Here is a 22,773-nt window from a genome sequence, read left to right as displayed (position 1 = left end):
AGTGCTTCATGCAGGTGGTGACCCTCGCCCACATTGTCATCTTCAACGCATTATACGTCCCATCGTGAGTAATAATTATAGAAAAATATTAGGAATCGTTAAAATTTTGAAAGTTCAAAACTGGTAAAATTGTAATTAAAAGATTTTATTTTGCTTTATAACAAAGAAAAAATCTTATTGCAAAACTAAATTAAACCAACCTTGCTAACTTGTCCTGATTAATTGCCTTTATTTTTTTTCCATCCTCTAAGTTTAGAGCGTATGGCCGGATGCAATGAGCTACTTCATTAAAGTTTCACAAACGCACGGGTGTTGATTTAATATTAAAAGCACCTTCGTACCTGTAAAATCATAACATTTTGGGATTTTTTTTCGTTGAAATTAAAATTCTAAAACATTTAACCCACTATCATGCTTTACTACCGTGTCTACACTTAAAAGTCCGGTTTTACAGCAAACTGTACATCGGTAAGCAAAAGCACATTGTGTATATACATGCAAACTGAATTTTTAATATTTTTAATTTCATTCAATTCGAATTGAATTAAGAATTTTAAATTTTAATTTAATTCTGAAGTATGAACACAAGCTCAAAGAGTTTTTTTGGTGCCAACATTGACTTACCAATGGGTACCAATCATAGATTTTGTTATTTATGTAACCGATTGTTTAGTAATCGATTAATATTATTTTCGACAAGCTCGATCACTCTTCACATGTTGTCGCACCTCTAGTAATATCGTTTGACAGTTCGCTCGAGGTGTTTTGTCTGGTCGTTTAGTAAAATTTCGTGAATTTACTAGAGGATTCGACTATTCAACTACTCGCGCAAAACGCCAAGAATTTCACAACGCTTTTATACTGATTGTTTTTGGTGACACGTTTTGTTGGTTTATTGGCTGATTGTTTCGCGTTCGGCGAAAGCTTGAAGATGTCTCTTTTCGGGTCGCTGATGGCCGACGTGGAGGATGATCCGTTTTTCGGGTAACTTTATTACCATATATTTTTCCAAATTATTCGACTAATTTGTAATGGAAATGGAGATTGTTATTGTTATTTCATTTGAAAAGGATTTATAGTTACAAAAATTCGATCGATAGTATGGCAGGTGCTGTAAAATTAAATAGAGGACGGTATTTTCCATTCAATCTATACCTATACAAAATAATTACAGAAGATTATGAAATATGTCTTCTCGTTCATTTGCTTGAAAATACAATGAGTACTATAGTAAGGCTTTTGATATGATTGTGTTCTGTAGTTATATTTCGTGGTATCAAACGAAATCTTCCGTGTCATTGTAGGTCGCACATGCGCCACATGCGGCAGATGAACAACATGATGAACTCATTGTTTTCGGACCCGTTTGGCATGCTAGGAGAGGTGCCTCTGGCCATTGGTGGGCCAAGGCATGGGAGTGCACTAATGCCCTTCATGCCACAGATGCCTTCGCTGAACAAGCTCTTCTCAGGCAAGTATTATCATTTCGGACAACTATAGTCTGTCTTTTTTGAAGATTTGAAGAGTAAATGACATTTGTAGGGTTGCCTGTTTTCATAAAATATTAAATTATATATAGTATTGAATTAAAATGAAAAATATGTCTCCTCTATATATTTTTCATAAATGTAGTTCTAAATACAGTATATGTATGTATGAAATTAAAAAATTGACAATTTAAATGAACTTGTGCTCAGTAATTGGATGAATAATAGGTCAAGGATGATTCAAATTTATTTATTATTTAATAACATCAGTTTCGGTTATTTATTGCATAATATTCAGTCGATAGTGGATAGAATATTTATCGGCTGCAATCAGTGGCTGCTCACATGCGGGCAACACTTTTGTGCAATAAACTGTAATTTTCCTACATCTTCAAAAAAGACAGACTATAACATATTTTAGGAATGTGGTTTCATTTATTTTAATATACATTTACACCTCTAAATGTTCATATTAGATAAATTAATGTGTAAGTTAGTAGATTTTGTTATTTTTTGGTTGTAGGATATTACGGAGCGCACCTGGGTGTAAGATTTTCCCAAAATTTTCTATTTCCTTTTGACATCGCTGCTATTCATCCAGTTTTTAGAAAGGCACAACCAGTAATTCGAAATTCAGAGTTAAGACACTCCAGAATTCAGAGTTAAGAGATTAACAAAATAATAGAAAAAATATATTTTATATGTTAAATATGCCTAAGACATATTTTTACAATTATGTCCATTGCCCTTTTATGTGGACATGCTTTAAAAAAAGACTGTATAGTTAAAAAGGAATGTCAGTATTTGAATGTAACTATATCTAGATTTGTCTGTACATAAAACATAACTAGTGGTCGGATTATTGCATGCTTATTTACCTACAATTCAGATGCGCGGTGATATAAAATAACTCAAGAAGTGTAAGTTATTATAAGTGTAATAATTTTATTTTTTATTTTTTACAACATTTAATTGTATTATAATTATATTATAGTATAATGTAAAATTTCAGACATCAATTGATTTGAAGATATCTACAACAACAACACCACCAATTTACTCTCAACATGCTGGTGATGGTTTTTGAGGTCTTATTTCAATTGAGTCGTATATTGCACAGTTATTGCGCAATAATAAATAATAAAAAGATATAGTGCTTCAACTTTGCGGTGTCAGCACTAAAAATTGTAATTATGAAGGAAGACTTAACACAGTATGCTTACAGGTGACATGTTTGATGGGCACATGGGAGCCGGCAGTTCCTTCAGCAGCAGTACTGTTGTCATGTCCAGTGGACCTAATTTCAAGCCACAGGTAAGATTGGGAATATTTCTGTTGGTGAGACGTAAAGGAGCTAAGTCCATATTTTGGTATTTAGAAGTTTTTACAGACATTGCTTTAGAATGCTAAAAATCACTAAGTGCTGTCATTGTTTCTTTTTATTTTACATATTTAATTTGACATTAAGATTGAGATTAAATGATCTAATTAAGAGCCCCCTTTAAAGCTTTCTGTGATAAAAATTACTATTTGGCATTTAAGATTCTTTACCTCTCACCAACAGATTTTTAGTGTTGTGAAACTTTGCACCACCTTATACTTAAATTTTCTTTACACTTAGAAACAAATAAACTGCACCACTATATTTCTTAAGTAACACCATAAATAATCAGAAATTAATTGTAACAATAGTAACAATAATGGAAATAGCACCTAGACTCGCAACTTGATTTGGCATCAATGTAAAGTAAACGGAGGAGCTCAAAAATGTAATTTTGGAAGAATGGGAGGATATTCCTCAACATGTCATAACGACATTGATTAATTCTATGCCAAACCGTATGAGAGCTGTCATTAATGCACGGGGAGGCAATACAAGTTACTAAATAAACATTTCTTTTCATTTAAAACATTTTTTTATTTAAAAATCGATTAGATTTTTTTCTTTGAAAAAAGCAAATATGGACTTGTTTCAACGTAACTCGACTTTTTTAATAAACTGTAGTTCAAATTTAGAACAGTGGCACTCTAAATGAATGTTGATTAAACCAGCTCCAAAACTGCATCAAAACATTTTCCTTCTACATAGATTTTTTACAAGTTACGGTACTCCAAACCAAAAAAATCAAGGTGGCTCGATTCAAGTGTCCGGAAGTGTATATAAATGCAATGAGAATTGTGAAAAAAAAAGTTTCTTTTTATACCAAACGGTTCAGAACTAAGTTAAAAAGCTGAGTAAACCCGATACAAAAATCTACAACAAACACTGATCTGAGACCTAAGATCTGCTGACTCGACCTGTAGCTCTGTTGGCAGAGCATCACCTTGGTTTAGCGTGGTCACAGGTTTGAGTTCTGTGAAGTTGAAGAAATTTTTCTTTGTGTTCTACATGTGTATAAATAATAGAACTAATGTTGCCTTTAACAATATTATGTATAGAATTTGCCTAAAGGATAATAAATTACATCTAAACATAGGTCATGTGATTTGTTTTTGTTCTCAGGATATAAATTTGAAACTTTATTGTATAATCGCTAAGAGTAATGGTAAATTTGTAATTTAATTTTAGTATGGTTACTGGTTTAGGTAACAATTTGATAATTTGCTTCCAAATGTCTGATTCCCAGGTATACAGTTCTACGAGCAGCACAAAGATCGGGCCGAATGGTGTCAAGGAAACGAGAAAAACCCTGCAGGATTCCCGCACTGGTACCAAGAAGATGTCTATTGGTAAGTGTCGCACAACATAGAGATTTAGTTGTTGTTATGGTTCTTTCTATTTCCAATTTTGCACATTTTCTCATCCCCTTTAACGCAAATAAATGCAAATTACAAATTTGATTCATAAAATTTTAAAAATCACTCGTAAAAAAATTGTATTTGCAAATTTTTTAGCCAAAAAAATATAAACAGACATGCACAAATGTGTTAAAGATCCAAAGAATTAGACAATGAATAGTCATCGTCCCACTGCTGGGCACGGGTCTCCTCTCAGGCGAGGGTTTAGGCCATAGTCCGTCACGTTGGCCTAATGCGGGTTGAGGAGTTCACACGTTTTCCGAGAATTGTAAACATTCTTCGACGTGCTGTGCAAGTTTTATCACTATGTTTTCCTTCATCAAAAAGCTCATGGTAAATTTCAAATTAAATATCGCACACAAATTCCGAGGACCCATGGCCTCTACTTGAGAGGTGGTAAGTAATATCATTAGGCTATCACGGCATTAATAACAATGACTAATAATAATATAATAAACTTTCAACACTTTGTATTGTTAGTAACGTCTAAGGGCGCGTGCACACGCTAAGCAAAGTCGCCGTGTCTATAGAAGAATTCGTGTCGTTTCTACACACGAACTGTGTGCAGTGCCTCGGCGCCGGACAAGAAAAAAATCTTGTCTACCCCCGACTCGTCGCGCTCTGCCGCTATTGCATGGGGCGCATTGTCAGTAAACGAAGGTTTATGCGCGTGGACTGATTTTACAAAGTACCACTGTTGTACTTCAAATTTTATTGCGACTAATAAAACACATGATTTAGTTATTGGGAACTGGAGAGACGTCATTTTTCGGCGTCGGGAAGTGAGCGTGCCTTACAGCTCCGCCGCCAATGAGGAGATTTGGTAGTGGACTCAGAGTCGATGGCTAAGCGGTGGCGACAGCTCTGGTACCTATCTGGAAAGTAGGGGTACTGTACGTGCACCCGGGGCGGTTCACCCGAGGCACTAGCCTCTCGAAGAACCGGATGAAGTCAAGTGACAGAGTACCCTGTACACTGGTTGATTTGGGGTCAGAACCTGAACTTGTAAGGTTCCTGTGTGCGCACAGGTCATAGTGCCCTTCTCGTATGTAAGGGTAGGTACGGAGAGTCACTATAATCAAAACTAACGTAGAAAGATATGGAGCTTATACCTCAAATTGCTTTGGTTGATTCTGCATAACAGCGAAAGTGTTGAATCAATTACTTTGGAAGAAATATACAGTAAAATTGAGGATATACACTGAAAAAATGCGAAAAATGTACATCCTTATTGAATCTATCTACGTGAAAAGGCTTTCTATTTTCTCTGGTATTGTAATAAAATGTTATTTCAATGATTTTGTGACATTTATTAACAAAAGAGTCAATCTGCATGAAAACATCAATGTGCCTGGCTTAGTCGTTGTGGAATTTTATCAAAGTTTACAAACAAGAGCTGGGGGCATACCACAACTTCTTAAAACAATATTACTTTAACCATACATTGATTTTTCGTATCTTGACGCGCTTAAAGTAAGCTTATTATAATATTAAAACTGTGATGTTTTATCGGCAGCTTTGTGACTATTCAGTTCGTACTATGACGCGATTTTAAGATTAATGTAAAATTTAGAAATCTTAAAATAGTTGTTGCATCCGTGTGCAATGGAAACAATATTATTTTCGAATTTAATGTCTAAATATTGATTTGTGAAGATTATAAGTTAAATTGAACTTATTTATTTACATAGGTATATCTCAAATTGTAAATTTTTATTGAATTAATATTCAATTATTTTTTGTGAAATTGTTCCAAGATTAAGAAAACCAAATACAAATATACGACGCAAGCACATAGAAAAATTCGTGACGTTCGCTGGTTCGTCCGTATATAAATAAAAAAATAAACAAAATATTGAAGAGATATATATATGTAAGTAAATAAGTTCATCTTAACTTTTAATAATTACAAATCAATATTCAGACAATAAATTCGAAAATAATATTGTTTCCATTGCATCCGTGTAACTATTTTAAGATTGCTAAATTTGACATAAGAACAATATTACTTTAATATTAAAGTCACATCATAGTACGAACTGAGTGAATGAATAGTCACAAAGCTGCCACAAAAACATCATAGCTTTAACATTATAATAAGCTTACTTTAAGCGTGTCATGGTACGAACAGTCAATGTAAGGTAGTAAGTAAGCTATTAAGCAAAACAGTCAAGCAACCGATTAATCGTGGCTTAAAAAATCGATTCATCGACAAAATATAAATATTTTAATTGGTCGCATTACTTCGTATTCTTGTTGGTGAATTTTATTGACACCAGATTGCGCCACACGTCGCCGACAAGTGCAATCCGCGTAGATTAGTTGTTTAGGTTATTCTATTGTCATATTATATTGTATGTATATTAATTAGTCCTTAAGGTATATATTATATGGGTCATGTGGCCTGAAATGAATGAATGTGAAAAATAAATGTCATAAATACATAAATGTAAAAAAAAAGAAAAAATAAATATACTTTATTATATTTTATGCGATTGAATGGTCAATGTTGTCTCACTTGATTATGCGAATGGTATTTAGATTTTCATATAAAGTTTTCGGAGAAAAGCAGGCAGATAGCCATGGATCTAACGGATGGATGCATCTAATTACTATGAACTATGTCTATTTACAAAGCGTGATCCTAGAATTTCTTACTCGTTTTTTCCGAGTAACCTGTTGTAAGTGTAATTTGTTTACTTAAGAAATAAAGAATATACTTGTAGATATTATATTGAAGCACTTGAATAAGAAATCACCACTTTTAATGTCTAGATATTTTAGTTAATTTGATAGTTCGGATTCATTCGTTGGCCATTCATTTTGATTCTAACTATGCCTAGCTTTAAACACAAATTATATAGTTGACTAACTCACCAGGAGACGACTTTTGAGCCCAACATGCGGATAAATTATAGTTTGATTGCACTGAATGAGGAGGGCCTGGGTTCGATTTACAGTAGGATGAATTTGAAAACAATCTTTTCTAAGGCAATTTGATTGAAATTTAAATAAGTAATTTTGTGGCTGCAGCAGAAAGACTGCTGCTTGAACACATTGCATTTAAATGGTGTATTCTAAAGAAGCAATACCTCTTTGCAGGACATCACATTGGCGAGCGCGCTCATTTAATTGAGCGCGAGCAGAATTACTACTCCGGTGACGCCGAAGAACACCAGGAGTTCATCAACATCGATGAAGACGACGCAGAAGAGTTTGACAGGTATCATCACTTTTACAATCATCATTGTCACCATTGGTCGTCTCTGAGACGCAAGCATACCACTGTACTAAATATAAATAGGTCACTGTTAAACACGTCTTCCACAAAGGTTTAGTCCACTCCAGTCCGTTTATACTTTCGCAATTAAACTCAGAAAGCACATTTTAATATTGCAAAATACACTTGAAGAAATTTTATTTGTATAACGCAAAAATAAACATAAAATACATAAAGAAATAGTGACAATTTTATTTTTCTGATCAAATTGAGTTGTTTATATGTTGTACTTATTTTAATACGCGTCCACAATTTTTTATTTTCTTTTAATTTTATTTGTAAGTTTTTAAATCGGCCAGTTTCAAAAAAGGGTCTACTGAAAACCAGCGCTGTAGCTTCGCCGCAGTATTTGCTGAGTTGGGCCCTTTTCAGTGTAATACACGTGTTTGGACATGTGTTTGTTCTGAATAAATTTATTTTCTTTCTTTGTTTTCTTTTCACTGCGTTGATGGCCCACCGCGGTGAACTAAATCCTTATGTCGGATACTTCAAAGTTTTCAAAATGTTTATGCTAACCGTATAGGTTACATCACGATGATTTTCATAACTGTCTCGTAAACCGAACTCATTTTACCAAATTCAGTCGGGACTTCCATTCAAGAAAATATAATTATTAAGGGTTCAATAAAACTAGCAAATATATGTAAAAAGTTATTTAATAAAAAAACATGTTGGGTTTCTTGTAATTGCAGTTTGATATGAGCATTATTTTTGCTCGCAGGGAGTTCCAAATGAAGGCGGGCGCCGCATCTGCGCCCCGCTACCGCAGCGTGCAGGCCGGGCGTGCGCCCCCGCCAGCGGCGCCCCAGCGCCTGGCGCTGCCGCCCGCGCCCTCCACGCAAACGTGAGTTACTCTTCTCTATGTACTGTCGTACCCCCACGACGTTAAAAGTTTGATTACCGTTGTAGTTGAAATCCATCGTCTCTGGAGTTCACTTTGAATTGACAATAGTGCCTTACTTTCACAAACTCGTATGTTACAAAGAGTGATTACTCAATAGAAGGCCAAACTTTCTGACAGCTCTCAACTACGCAGTTTCATTTTGTGCTAACAGATGACGCCACAAACAAGCCATGAGTGATAATGGGTTAGATAACGTTTAGAGGCTGCCATCTATTAGGCATAAGGAAAACAAATGTTAAGAATATACATAAACAATATCGTGTACATAAATCCGTGTGCAAAATCGTTGCGCAAACCTAGAAGTACTTTTTATTCACATCAATTTTTGTCAATTCAACTAAGTCCAGGGACGGTGAACCTTGCTACTACGACAATACAGATCGGCTTTTAAGACCGGCTTTTAAGACCGGCTTTTTTGGCCCGTATTAATAAAGAGTTTTCAAGTCTGGTATTAAATGCGTATCCGCTGAGCTATCAATAAGATCTCGAGAAACATCCTCAAATTTTACTGTATTATATTTGTTCGGTATATCTTGGATGATGACCAGAACCGTGAAATTGATTGATTGGGACTTCATTGACCTTGAATCGAAGCATATGTGCTGATAACGTTTAACCGGAAATTTTGTTGTGCACTCAAGTGATATTTATTAACACGCTTCGAAGTGATAATTATGATTGATAAATTCTCTTGGTATTTATATAATTAAGTGGAACAAAAATGCTACCGTTAATAATGTCTTTGTATCAGAGAAGTATTCAAACGTGTCAAATATCGTAATCGTTATCCTAAGAATATATCTTCCTAGAAAACTTAATAACAAAGTTAACTATGAATCATCATGGATAATTATCGCATGTATATTGGATAGTTATCATGATAGTTATCAAACAAAATTTCATAAAAACAGTTGACTTGAGGTCTTAATATCCGGCGTGCACTTGAGATATATTTATTAATACGGACCGTTATATGTTATGAGTGCGAGTGATTACTATTCGCACCAAACGTTATATGTCTACGGGGTTAGTATTATTTTTTATTACAAAGTTGTATAGAATGTTACAACGCCAGGAATCTGTTTCACTACTTCAAACTCAAGCTAATATAAATTTATTTCTTAGGTAAGCAAATATCACTTGAAATTGTCTAATTGATTAGACTGTACTAGTCATTCGTAAGGTGGAATCACTTTAAGGGTAGCACTTTGTAAACAAACATTTGTACAGCCATTTACAATATTTATTTCAAATATCATAAGATTGAGACAACCTGAAAGATCTAAAGGGGTCACTAGCACTGCCGTGGATGTTTGACATGCAAGTACGTAGAAGCTGTACAATAAAACTTTTTGCATAAAGTCCTTTTTTCACGAGGTTTAATCCTCGTATATGGCAAATGTTGAATATCAACCGAAATCTTGTTGAAGAATACTAATAATGTGCCCAATAACCTACCAGATAATTGGTTACCTGGTCTCAAACCCACGAGTTCCATATACTGTGCGTATACATTACCTGGAACGCTCAGACCGGATTGGATACTACCGGGACTTGAACCTGGACCTTTTTTTCAGCACCCACAGTGCAAACTGTTGGACCATCAAAGTCATTTAATTCTAAATTCATCTTTCTACTGCAAATTGTCAATAATTTACCAAATTATGGAGTAATTACTAGTCGATTTGATTAAGTAGAATCGATGACAGGAAAACGGTAACACCAGTGACGGAGGGGGCATTCGAGTACTCATGTAGAGGAGTGGTGTAACCAATGTAACTTTTTGTTATTGACAATAGTAGTATATACATGATATAAGGGAATATGTATCTAATTATAGTTTTACCAATTATAGTTTTGTTATTGGGTACATGTTTATTATTAAAATAATCTTTTATTATTAAGCAGTGAAACAGATCCTTAATAGCTTAACAAATGAATGTTCTAGAAAGTTATATGCTTTGTAGAAATTTCTTGTAGTGCCTGGAATGTACGTGCATAGCACTTTCTCATATTATGTCTTGTATCAGCACAACAATTTCTATGTATATTTAGAACTTTATTTATTTAATATAAGTACTTATTTTGAAGAGATAATTAGAGTGACAAATTTGTTAAGACAACCATATTAGTCCACACAAGGTATATGCCAATTATAGACTAATTTTTCAGTTAGGTATTGGGGTTAAATGATATTCAACAGGTTTCTTACTACAGTGTAATTTTTTGTTTTCTTCGCAGTTACACCCTCCATTTCAATCACTGGAGAGTTTAAACCCCTTTTTCAGGATTAAACGATTGGGGCATCGTAATCTCGATGACTTTTTCTGGAAACTAGCGTGTCAATGTTATATCAAATTTGATATTAGCACATTCGCTGTTTCCGTTTCACGCAGTTATCAATGTATTTTACTTACAGTTTTTTGAGAAAGAAAAATGAACTTCAAACCAGTTTTTTTGTGATATTAAGTGACGGGACGAAAAAGTCGTGCGCCGGATGCTAAGCTACACGCCTGTCCATAACAGTTGCAGTGCCACTTAGAGCTTTAAATCGCCAAGACCTGAGGGGCACTGCCACTGCGCTCGTCACCCTGAGACATAAGTTGACAAGTCCCATGTGCCTTTAATTTCACCAGCACTGTGGAGGAGTCTCGGTGTCTAGGAGTGGGACGTTGACAGTACTTGGGGATTGTGTAGTGCGGTGAACTCATCAATAATAATTGTGTCACGGGTGACGTAACTGAATGTCCTGAAATATCGTAAAAGGAACAAAAAACGGTAATGAGAAACCTGTAACTGTTGATAATCTTTCAATGAGGGATCACCACACTTATTGATACAGGGGGTTTATCCCGTCCCCCGTCTGACATCTGTCCGAAACAATTACCGCCATGAGTAATACATAATAAATTAAAAGACGTATGATGTGAATGACGTTTCATACTTGGCATTGTTTTCTCATATGGTCAAGTGTTACTTATTTGACGGTAATTATTTCGGATAGAGAACGGGACTAGATCCTCTGAATCAAATTAATCCGACTGGGTAATTGTCCATGTAATAAGAACGAAACAGATGTGCTTTTTGCGTCGGCGGCGGTCCGATTGGAAGCGAAACGCGCAACGTCTTGTTGGCTCTTTTTGCGTGGACACAAAAAAGCTTGTTCCGATGGGTTAAATTCAATTCCGTTTTAATAAATATATTTAATTCAATTTTACAACATAAAACGTTTTTATTATTTAATTGTAAATTTATTACTACATTTAATTCATGTGTATTAAAAAGTCAATTTGATCATCTCTTCCAAAAGCAAATTAGGTATGGTAGTGTGTAGTACTATAAATTGCAGCTCCAATAGCGAAGACACTCGCCGACATAGCCACAGCGCCAGTAGCCTCAGTCACAGTGGCCACAGACACAGTGGTCACGGCCACGGTGGCCATAGCCTGATTGCCCACAGCGCCAGTGGCCATACCGCCAGTACCCACAGTCATAGTGGCCACAACACCGGTGGCCATAGCCCAAGTGGCCACTACCGACCGAGCGTGCGGCGCCCGCTCCGACCTACAGCCAGTCCCCTTACGACGAGGTAAATTGCACCTCGACTCTACTAACTGATTGGCAAAACTCATCTATTAACTGTGATTCATTGTATAGGTAAATTTAGTTAAAAATATAATCGCAATATTGGGGAAAACATTTTCAGTTTACATAGAATTTTGGTCCATTACACAAAAAACGGTAACAACAGCGACCGATACTTTCAATGTATATTGTTTGTGTGATCTGTTCGTCATCTTTTCAAGCGCAATAAAAACCATTTTTCATTTACTAACAATCGCATTGATACTTGATCATATCTAAACTCTATTGGCTCCGTGAAAACGAATACAGCGCCTGCCGCGTACAAAAAACGTAACGCCAGATTACAGACCAAAAGTGTTGTATAAAGTTGAATGAACTTCCACAAACTTGGTACTGCAATTATAGGCAGTGCAGGCGTTGCAACTTTGCAACAATCAGGATTCGAAGTGGGAATTATCATTAATTATTGATAATTGTCATGATAGATATACCTTGATAATTGTTTTGATTTTAGATAAATAATTGGAAAAGCAAAATGCTGCCGCTAGCAAATGTTGTGCCATGTGTATCCGAAAGTATCCAAACGAGGCAAATGTCAATCTCAAAAAAGTCTGAAACCAAATCGTATTTCCAATTATTTTTTTACGTTTTTATTTAGTTTTCTTATTGTTTGACATTTTTAGTCGAAAATTAAAGAGACCGGACTAAGAATCAGCATGTATAATTATAAAAAAAAAACATGATATCCCCTGTTATGTTATGTATTAATCATGATATTGAACCCTGGCCACAATCACTGCAAAGTAGTTGTATCAACAACAAAATGCAAAATATCAGTCACAAATAAAAATCGCCTTTGTGCAATACAGTGTTCGTGGGTGCTTGTTGGTGTTAGGTGGCCTACAATGTGGAAAACATGCTTGCATAGAATTTACCGGGTTCCCATGTGTTTGGTTATATTGACATATTTCCGTTTAGTGAAACTATGACATTCTATTGGTAGTTGATCGCTTTAAATGGAACTTTCTGGTGGAAGGATGGAATACGCTCGGCCAATCGTCTTCCCGTTATTTGCGGGGGTGCAGCAGGAAAGGGACTCATCTCAATTATGGAGGGTTATTTAATCTTATTCCAAATTCAAACATAAATTTCACTCAATTCCAGATACTGGCGCAGGCGCTACTACTATTAGAGCTCGTAATAAATACATATTTATATTTATTGCTATTTATTATTAACGCTGGACATAAGTTTGCTATGACAGTTGTTTGGTTTGATTTGTTGTTAAATATTGGTTACTTCTACTTGGTTTCAATGTGGGTTACTTACATTAATGTTACCTGTGACATCGCTAACAAGGAACTAACGGATACCATATTAAAACACGCAAAAAGAACGGCCTAGGTTGCTTCATAGACCTAGCGAGACACTCGTACTACGTAAAGGTATTTTTTAACCGATTAAAAAAAAGGAGGAAGTTCTCAATTCGAACGTGTTTTCGTTGTGTGTATATGTTACGATACGCGATACGTACGATATAATAATATGTTACGCGATTTATCTGATTATCTGATTATCATTTGTGACCGATTTCGATTATGCTTTTTTTTTTGTTGGAAAGGTGGTCCATTCAACAAAATATTAAGGACGGTCAATTAGGGGATGAAGCCGGGTTATTACATTTTATCCACTATCCGCTAACCGATTTCAATGAAACTTAGGAAATAGATCTAATTGCTCACACATTTTGAGGTCGGTTTTTTTTTGTAAAAAAGTTATTACTGAACGAAAACAATTGACGAGATTTTCCAAAGACAACCTTGTTGATTTCAGATGAGGCTATCAGCGCAAAAGTGGTGTAACCCACATTTTTTTTCTATAATACTACTTTAAATGATACTAAAGAACGTAATTAATTATTTTATAGTTGGATGCTATTTTCATGGAATAAAAATTTAATTATTACATTTTTTTTATTGTTTTAAAAAAATCGAGACGAAATAGTTTCAGTATTTATTTTTGTATATTTATTTCTTTAATCATATTGCCGTTAAAGTTTGCTTGGTTAAATGGTTTTGTTTTTTGGTGTCATGACCAGAAATAGGCAGAACATAGTTACCTAAACTTCAACTAATACACGTAGAGTGGATACTACTTCCTTCCCAAATCACGGAATGTTTTAAAATAAAAGGCAAAAATTAAAATAATGGATTTACTTTTAAATTTTTAGCAGCAGTAGAGCTCCTTTTGGAAGTAGCTCTTCCAAAACTTCACCTATTTCTGCCGCCAAGCAGTAATGCTCACTTTACTGCGTTCTGGTCTTGTCAAGTTATGCCTCAGGGTGACAGGCGCGGTGGCAGTGCCCCTCAGATCTTTGCAATTTAATGGCACTGCAACTGCTGTGGACAGGCGTGTCGCTTACCACCAGGCGCATGACTTGTTCGTCCACGTCGCTATGTTGTCGTTACACTGCGAAAACAAATTATCTGGATTTTTTTTATACAATATTAGTTAACTATAGTAAAAAGCGAATTATTTGCGTATGTAAAATGCACCCCAATGGAAAAAAGGCGTGAGGTATATGTATGTATGTATGTAAAATGCAAATTTTTACATAGTTTCGATTAAACATTAAATGTGGGATCATCTGTTACAAATTAACGTGGTTTTTTTTTTCAGAAATATTCGTCATTGAAATTTCAATTGCAACTATTTCAAAGTAAATTTTTTTGCGAAATAATAAAAAGTCATAAATAAATAATTTTTCCTCGTACAACGGTGATTTCGAAATTTCAGAATGGGGTTATTGTCCACGCTATGTGTATTATTTCCTTCAAATTTAAATAATACTTTGCCTATGGCCATGACTCTCGATTCTTATTGCTTTTAATGGTTTATGGCATGTGATATTTAAGGACTTTTTTTGTTGCATGATTTGTACGGTGGTTGTTATGTGTCATTTTCTCATAGTTTCGCAACTCCAACGCCGCATATATTATTCCACGGAAAGTCTTAGTAGTCAATGTTAATTTGTTAATAACGTTTCTAATATAAAACTCTTAACAAAAAAGGTAATAATATCTGAATTGTCAACCATAACTTGTCAATATAGTTTCATGACTATTGAGACTTTTTTATAAATAAGTTAATGTACACATGTTATATTACAATAGCCACTATTAACTTATCATTATAGTTTCCAGCAGTGTACAGTAAATAAACTACATTATCTACAGTATTCTTTTAACATCAAGTGTGGAAATTGTACATAATCACTGTTGACGAATTAACAAATACCATCGGTATTTATTTAAAACCGTGTTCGCAGCAGCAGCGTCCGCGACATGTACAGTGGTGCGCAGCCCAACCGCCCCCGCCACAAGCACCACAAGCCAACGCACACGCATGCGCACGCGCCGCGCGATCATTGAACTACTTTCGACTCTGCGATAGCGACTTGTATGAAACGTTGATTATTTGTTTCGGTATTTTTCGTAACAATGATTTTGTTCCGCAGGTGTATCTGCTCCGTGAGCCTATCTAACGCATGACGTGCTAAGAGCACCCAGTGTACCATACGATACCGCGTTCGGTTTTTTTTCTTAATGTCCCTCGGCAATCATCGGATTTCCAAATGCACACGAATATCAATTTCCACGTCCAGATTATTAGATTTAAAATCTATAATAATTAGAATTTTGAACAACGTACCTTATACACGCTGTAAATTATCAGTCGTGACTGTGACTTTAGCGGCTTTCCTACCTTTGTATAATAAATAAAAAAATGTAATAGCAACTCTATGTACTTCCAAGTCGACTGAAAGCGTCCGGTCTTTACCAAAGGCAAATGGCAACTGAAACACGAAGTTTGCCGAGGGATATTGAGAAAATAGAAGCACTGTACGTATTTGCGGAACCAAATTAGTGTTAAATTTTTTCATTATATATAGTATTAATTTTCTGTCAAATGTAACCGAGGTTCTGTTTTTAATGATAATAATCTCGCGTTTAACTGTGTTAAATAGTTTGCTTGTATGCATTTTTTTGCTAGTATAATTTGTTTCATATTTATTCTTTTGGGTACAAACGATGAATGGTCATCGGTGAAAGATGATGTTTAATAATGAAAATGAGAAATGACATTAATTAATAATAATTTAGCTAAAAACAAGTGTATTGTTATCTAATTATTTCCATTTTTTACCGATAGATCAGTCCATTTAATACTATGTAAACTGGATCCACAAATAATTATAATTAAGGTTTTAAAAGTAATTAATGTAATAATTACGGTTAAAAGTTAATTATGAAAGATAAAAGTCGCTATCGCTTGAGGTAATGCAAGAGACAAAAGACGCGAATTACAAGCCGATAAATGATGTCCCATGATATGAAATCTCCATAGATGTAAGATATTAGACCATACCTATTGGTTAGTTATTGATGTAGTATTTTAGCAGCATATTCAGCCAGTTAAATAAAAATTAAACCAAACTTGTAAAGCCAGTGATGTACACCAAGTGTGAAAGGTCGGGGAAGTTCCCGTTTGTTCTATAGAACATGATGTTATCGTACAAAACGAGACATTGTTTGTCAGATTTTTTCTATAGAACAGTATCGTATCTGAAACTAAAACACTGTCGTAACTCGAAGTTGTGGAATTGGGAAAACACGAGTTGAAGGTTCGAACTAAGTGAAAGCAACAAATTTATATATCATATTAATGGAGAGCTGAGTAAAATCGCGTTAATCGAAATTCGCGTAAACGGGATTGTTCTTTTTTGTGTGGCCCGCCCTGTTTAATACATATTTTTTTGGTCACCCTATTGTCTCTAACTTGACCTAACGACTGTTACCAGGGATAAAACGGGGTTTGTACCCCTTTTTATCCCTGGTAATTCGATTATCCGAACAAGAAGCTAAATATTGTAACGAACGTGCTTTATTTGCGTATCTAAATCTTAGAAAACCATTGACTTACAATTATATGGACGTCGGGTCCGCGCTAAAAAGTGTCCGCACTTGTAAGGCGCTAAAATCGTATACAGAGCGCGACACTCCGCTTTAGTCTTCATTTGTTCTACTGATAGCGCGATACTGCGATGACATTACAATTTAAATTTCGAATAGGTTGACTTGGGACATTTTTTTCGTGGTTTTTGTATTAGACCCGTCGTCCATTTATTTGTAAGTTAATGTAGAAAACTATTTAAATTATTTAAATATTTCAGTTTTTTGTATAAAATTTTTTCGTAATAAGACTCCATTTTGTATTGCTGTGCGAAAAACGAAACATGATCGACATCGCTGAACAGGTTTTCGCTTCCTTAACTCCTACCACGTTTCCTAAATTGCATTCGACAGTAATACATTCTGAACTGCCAGTTCAGTTTCTTGTGGTTGGTTTAAGGTATTTAAACATCGCGTTGCGATCAAATGAATGGTTTCGCGTGACGCTAACGAAATCGCGAATGCGGGATCGCGCTTAACAGGATATTATTCGCAATCATATCCATTCAGTATTTTTGAACGTTCGAATCCTGTTTTCTCAATTCCACAAATTTTTGAGTTACAACCATTGACTTACAAATAAATGGACGACGGGTCCAATACAAAAACCACGAAAAAAATGTCCCAAGTCAACCTATACGAAATTTAAATTGTTATGTCATCGCAGTATCGCGCTGTCCGTAGAACAAATGAAGACTAAAGCGGAGTGTCGCGCTCTGTATACGATTTTAGCGTCTTACAAGTGCGGACACTTTTTAGCGCGGACCCGACGTCCATATAATTGTAAGTCAATGGTTACAACAGTATTTGGTTTCAAATGAAGTAATGCTGTCATAATTTCGTCTAGTAACGGCATCAATTTCAACGTGCGATATTAGCATTGCAGGTGAGCCTATTTCTCATTACGTCATGAAACTTCTTTTTAAATTGTTATAGCTCCATCGATAAGGCAGACACGCGTTTATTATTCACAACTTGACCCATGATTTCAATGACAGATTTTACTGAGAAGAGAATCTACCACAGACAACAAAGTATTACAGAAACAAACGGGGGAGCGGGATATAATTAAGAGGAGTTAACAATTCTGTTTGAGGTGCCTTCTCTTACCGGAGGTCTATCTGTATTTTAGACACAGCTGCACGGAACAAGGATCTTGTGCTCAGGTTGAACCATCTCCCGAGATTCTTAAGCCACGAAGTACGCTTTCTTCCAGGTGGTTGCATTCCCCGTACTCTAGACCTCTAATTTCTTATTCACCATCTGCAATAATCTTTCATAGGACACTATCCGTCCACGATATTTTTAAAATTATTCTGTAAACCCACATTTCAAGGACTTCTTAGCGGTTGCTCTTATTTTGAGTTAAGATCCAATTAGGGTTAATTAAGGTTAATTAACAATTATGTTATATTAACAGGGCGGAATTTATCGGGCAGGATGTACAGAGGGTAACCTGTCACAAACTGGAATTTTTTTTTCCGAAGTAACGTTTGTTCGAATTTTCATTACACCGTAAACAGAATTATAACGAAACCGTTGTTCTTTCAGGATATGTTAGATGTTTATCGCAAGGCATAATTAGGTTCGGTTAGGTGAGGTTAAGTTAGGTTTAAAAAAAATACATTTTCCTCTCAAAATTACTTTCGGGGCTATGAAAAATTGAGAAGAAAGTTATTAGATGTACTTTCGAACAAATAAGCCAAAAATTGTCTTATTTCGACCGATGACGTCATGTTCTGTACAACAAAAGGGACCTACCCACTAAAGATTGTATAGGCTCATCGACTGTCTTTTCATTCGGCTTTCGACCGCAATGTAATCTTGGTATGCTTCTGAAATTCTACAACTCTATATTATAAAATTAACTACATTATTTTGTTTAACTCATTAGTTAATAATAATAGGCGGCCGGATGACGTCAGTAATGTCGACATTAATTTCAAATACTATTTCCTTAATATTTCTCGGCAGTCTTCGAATTTCCGAATGCACCCGAATACAATTTTCCTACAGTATTAAATTTATCATCTATAATAATTTGAATTCAGAACTACTTAATTGCTGTTTTTTTTAATTTCCATGTCGACTATAGACATGTAACTGCACATTGTCTGGAAAAATAGGCGGGTCAAACGTTAGCAGTAGTTGGTTGGTGTTACTGATAGAGTCTGGCTCGTTATATTGACTATGTAAAATTCCAATTTGCTTAAAAATATCCTTTAGTAAGTTTATTTTTTTATATAATATTAATTTATATTATATAGATTAATGTAACAAACTGTATTACATTTTTTGTCACTTGCCCACCTTTTGATTCCTATTATTTCTTACTTATAATCTCTTTTGTTTATGCGTGCAATCGCATTCAGTTCATTTGTAATGTGTGTAGCACAATCTAATGAACACTACATCGTGTGATCGTATTTACCTAGTGTAAGGCACATTATCTATCATATCAAAGCAGCAGAGGGGAGCTGTTTTTCATTATCAACTTTATGTCAACTACGTAAAGTATAAAATAGATACGAGCTAAAAAGCTTACGGAGAATTTTCGCGCAGTATCGGGAATTTCCGTGGCTATCGTATCTAATTTGCACGTTATACAATTCACATAAAGTTAATAAATTATGCTATGGACAGTTTTGTTGCAAAAAATTGCTCTTTATTTCAACACGGAAGTGGCGTTACATATGTGAAAAAAACTAAATACTATTGGTTATTGAAACAGCTCTTCTCCCCTCCGTTTTGATGGATAATTGGCCTTGAACACGGATCAGATTATACGGTCACACTGGAGTTATCAATCCAATGAGAAAATCCAACTCACAAATCTCATAACGCTATTTTTTTTATTTTCGCGGCTGTTGAATTCTGCCTGCAATAATTCCTTTATTCCAGCCAGTTTTATTCATCAGTTCTATTTGAACAATTCCAATCGTCGTCCATAGTTTCCCAAAGTGGCGCTGAAGAATCCTATGGAGGCCGAAGGGGTCTCGGAAGCATTGAGGGGCATTGATGCCATCCAATGGGTGTTAGCGCCTTTGAAAAAGAAATCTGAATTATCTATGCATACAAACCACAATACAAATAATGATTTTTTTCCTTGTGATTTTTTGTGGTGGTGAGCGGTTAAATTTTTTATCTTGCCTAAGTTGCCAAAACGTTTGAGAACCTATGCTTTAAACTGTTCAGTCGAACATTTTTAACGCTGATTTTGTTCAATTATGACCAGTGCTGGATGGAATAAAGGTAACTTACTATAGTTATTTATTTTTGTCTTTCTTCTGATTGATTCAGAAAACGGTCTTATGTTCACTTTAGTAAATAGGATAGTATGTAGCTAGTTAATGTAAGTTTGGTATATATGTATTTTATGGAAAAATTCGTATATTGTACATTGCTGGCGTTAAATAAAAAAGCCAATTCGAACAAAGTAGTTTTCGGAATAATATAAACTAAATTGAATCTCGTGCTACGTAAATGTGAATAATTGAAAACTTTCACTAGAATGCAATTAAAATTATCCTTGTATTAAACATCGCACCTAAGATGGAACAGTAACTTGACTTACATTCATAAAATCACAGAAAACGAGTTTAAACTTTTGTGTTTAAGGCTACTGAGTACATTGAGGAGCTCTTAATGTTTTTCAATAAGAAATGAATGAATTATGTTTATGTTTTTTTCGTATAAATTATATTTTTAAAATGGTTTTGCATCACAATTTTTTGCAGTTGCGTCCTCACAACGCTATGATTTCAACATAGTTATATAAGTAGTACAAAGCAGCGTAACAACTCAATATGTCGCAACGCATCGTGTGGCATCGCTCTAAGAGCAATGAGCGGTGACGCTGCGTTGGTACTAGATGTAAATTAGAAGTACCTGCCACATGGTGCGCATCGAACAAGGGACCAGAAGACGAAATGGGGCACCCCGCAAGTGACGTGAGGGAGACGCCACACGTGTGTTGCGTGGGCTTTGCGTCGTTACAACTGCGTTGTACTACATGTAAATCAGAACGACATGCCAGACGGTGCGTTGAGACAGCGCGCGACGACGCAACGCCCGTGTGGCATCTCCCTTGCGTTGCAACACAGCAATGCTCATGTGGCACTCGGTGTATTGAAATCGTAGCGTTGCAACGAGGCAACGCACCGGCGCCGCCTGTGTGGTATCATTCTCAGTTTGTTTCACCAGAGGTGCTACATAACGATTTTTCCATACAACATTACAACGGGTAATCGGTCTTATACTAACGATTGTCCCATAGGCGTAGTTATAGCTGTATTCAGATATGTGTTTGTCCTATACAACAGCAGCCATACAATTTTTTTCCAAGACTTATTAGAATGACAGTTCAGTGCGCAAAAGGGTTGCCAGCTTAAATCACGGAATCGCATTAAGACGGGTAGAAAAAGCTTTTAAGCCTTTGTGATAATTGTGATCGTTCCTTGCAAAATGTTAGTGATTGCAGTCGATTAATATTCTATCGGTAGTCGACTAAATATTGAATAACCTTACACAATAATTCACTGAACGTGTTTCATGCCTCGCTTTAAAGTATCGCTGTAGATCATTATTATACTTATATGATTACAAATTAAGATTCGTAAAACGTAAACCTACATTAAAAATAGACTTCATCTAGGAAGAACATGACCGTGTCTTTGTATTTCACGTATTGACTTCAATACCCGTGGAGCGACTGACAAAATAAAAAGAAAACGTGCTAGTTATTTATCATTATGAAGCCATAACATTCACTATTCAAGGGTTTTGTATTATCGATGAAACTGTCGACAACAATGGGATGACTATTTAAACATTTTACGAAATGGCAACCCTGGCAACGTTATTCTCCGTCTGGGAAAAATATAGTATACGTATGTACAGGTGAGGACAGGCATACCGTGGCGAATTATTACCAGTGTTGTTCAAAATAAATTAAATGCAATCTTAGAGCCAACGTAAATCGGGCCGGAAAGCAGAGAATATTAAAATTATCAAAGTATATTTTATGCTATTACAATTGCAATAAGGTTTAGATTTCAATGCTCTGAGACGGGAGTCTTTTGGTGGTTATGTGAGGCAAACGGGAGGGAGCGGTAGCTGCGGTACACCGGCGAACGCTCGCGGTATCGTACGGGAAGTTCCTTATCAGTGTGCGCTGGCGGGTATAAGATACTCTTCGATGCTCTCCCCCGCCGTACGCAGGTTTGCGCTAGCCCTTAGGGCGCTTTCAAATTAGAAGCTTGTAGTGGCGCGTCTAGGGCGCAGCAGCCGCGCGTACATTTTACTTCACTAATTGACTACTTGCAAAAGTGCTGCGCTTCTAGATGCTTCTATAAGCGTCTAATTTGAAGGCACCTTTATCTTGTTCTATATATCAGTCGTCATTACCATTTAACTCTGTATCAGTCTCATTCTATAAACATGATTTAAAAACCTGAGTAACATTGTACACAGTTACAATAAAAATGTCGGATACGGAAGTTAGCGATGACAGATTGCGTCGATTCGGTTAAACGCATACTACAACCTAATTAAATTTAGTGCATCCGTCTCTTTTGTTTTTAGTTAGAAAAGGGCAAAAGATTGTCAAATTGTGACAGCTCCGAATTATGCCTTGATATAAATTTATGCACCACACCCTCTTATAAATAAATGGACGACGGGTCTAATACAAAAACCACGAAAAAA

At 35.5% G+C, this 22,773-nt stretch overlaps 1 protein-coding gene across 8 annotated transcripts; it reads left to right on the top strand.

Annotated features, from left to right (window-relative positions):
- Positions 1-742: 742 nt before the first annotated feature.
- Positions 743-17,129, top strand: LOC113229133 (myeloid leukemia factor). 8 transcript variants are annotated; one of them, XM_026462634.1, is made up of 9 exons: positions 745-984; positions 1,305-1,471; positions 2,713-2,801; positions 4,115-4,217; positions 7,389-7,509; positions 8,288-8,410; positions 11,820-12,059; positions 13,220-13,252; positions 15,387-15,464. In XM_026462634.1, exons 1-8 carry the CDS (start codon positions 932-934, stop codon positions 13,245-13,247), a joined length of 924 nt encoding a protein of 307 aa, XP_026318419.1. In that variant the 5' UTR covers positions 745-931; the 3' UTR covers positions 13,248-13,252; positions 15,387-15,464. The 8 variants fall into 8 exon arrangements, with proteins under 8 accessions (XP_026318422.1, XP_026318419.1, XP_026318418.1 ...); XM_026462633.1 differs by having other exon boundaries at positions 15,384-15,457; XM_026462631.1 differs by lacking the exon at positions 13,220-13,252 and adding an exon at positions 16,381-17,129 and having other exon boundaries at positions 746-984; positions 15,384-15,490.
- The last annotated feature ends 5,644 nt before the right edge of the window (positions 17,130-22,773 follow it).

The sequence above is a fragment of the Hyposmocoma kahamanoa genome, unplaced genomic scaffold, assembly GCF_003589595.1.
Source record: "Hyposmocoma kahamanoa isolate Upper Pololo Valley unplaced genomic scaffold, ASM358959v1 279, whole genome shotgun sequence".
Classification (NCBI taxonomy): Eukaryota; Metazoa; Arthropoda; class Insecta; order Lepidoptera; family Cosmopterigidae; genus Hyposmocoma; species Hyposmocoma kahamanoa.
The sequence above is the reverse complement of the archived record's forward strand: the minus strand, read 5'-3'. Positions and strand labels throughout refer to the sequence as shown.

What these genes read in the sequence shown, in the direction of transcription:
- LOC113229133 (XM_026462631.1), top strand. Translation starts at nt 932, where the DNA reads ATGTCTCTTTTCGGGTCGCTGATGGCCGACGTGGAGGATGATCCGTTT. An exon ending in GACCTAATTTCAAGCCACAG is followed by an intron (nt 2,802 to 4,114) that starts GTAAGATTGGGA and finishes TCTGATTCCCAG; the next exon opens with GTATACAGTTCTACGAGCAG. An exon ending in GACGCAGAAGAGTTTGACAG is followed by an intron (nt 7,510 to 8,287) that starts GTATCATCACTT and finishes TTTTGCTCGCAG; the next exon opens with GGAGTTCCAAATGAAGGCGG.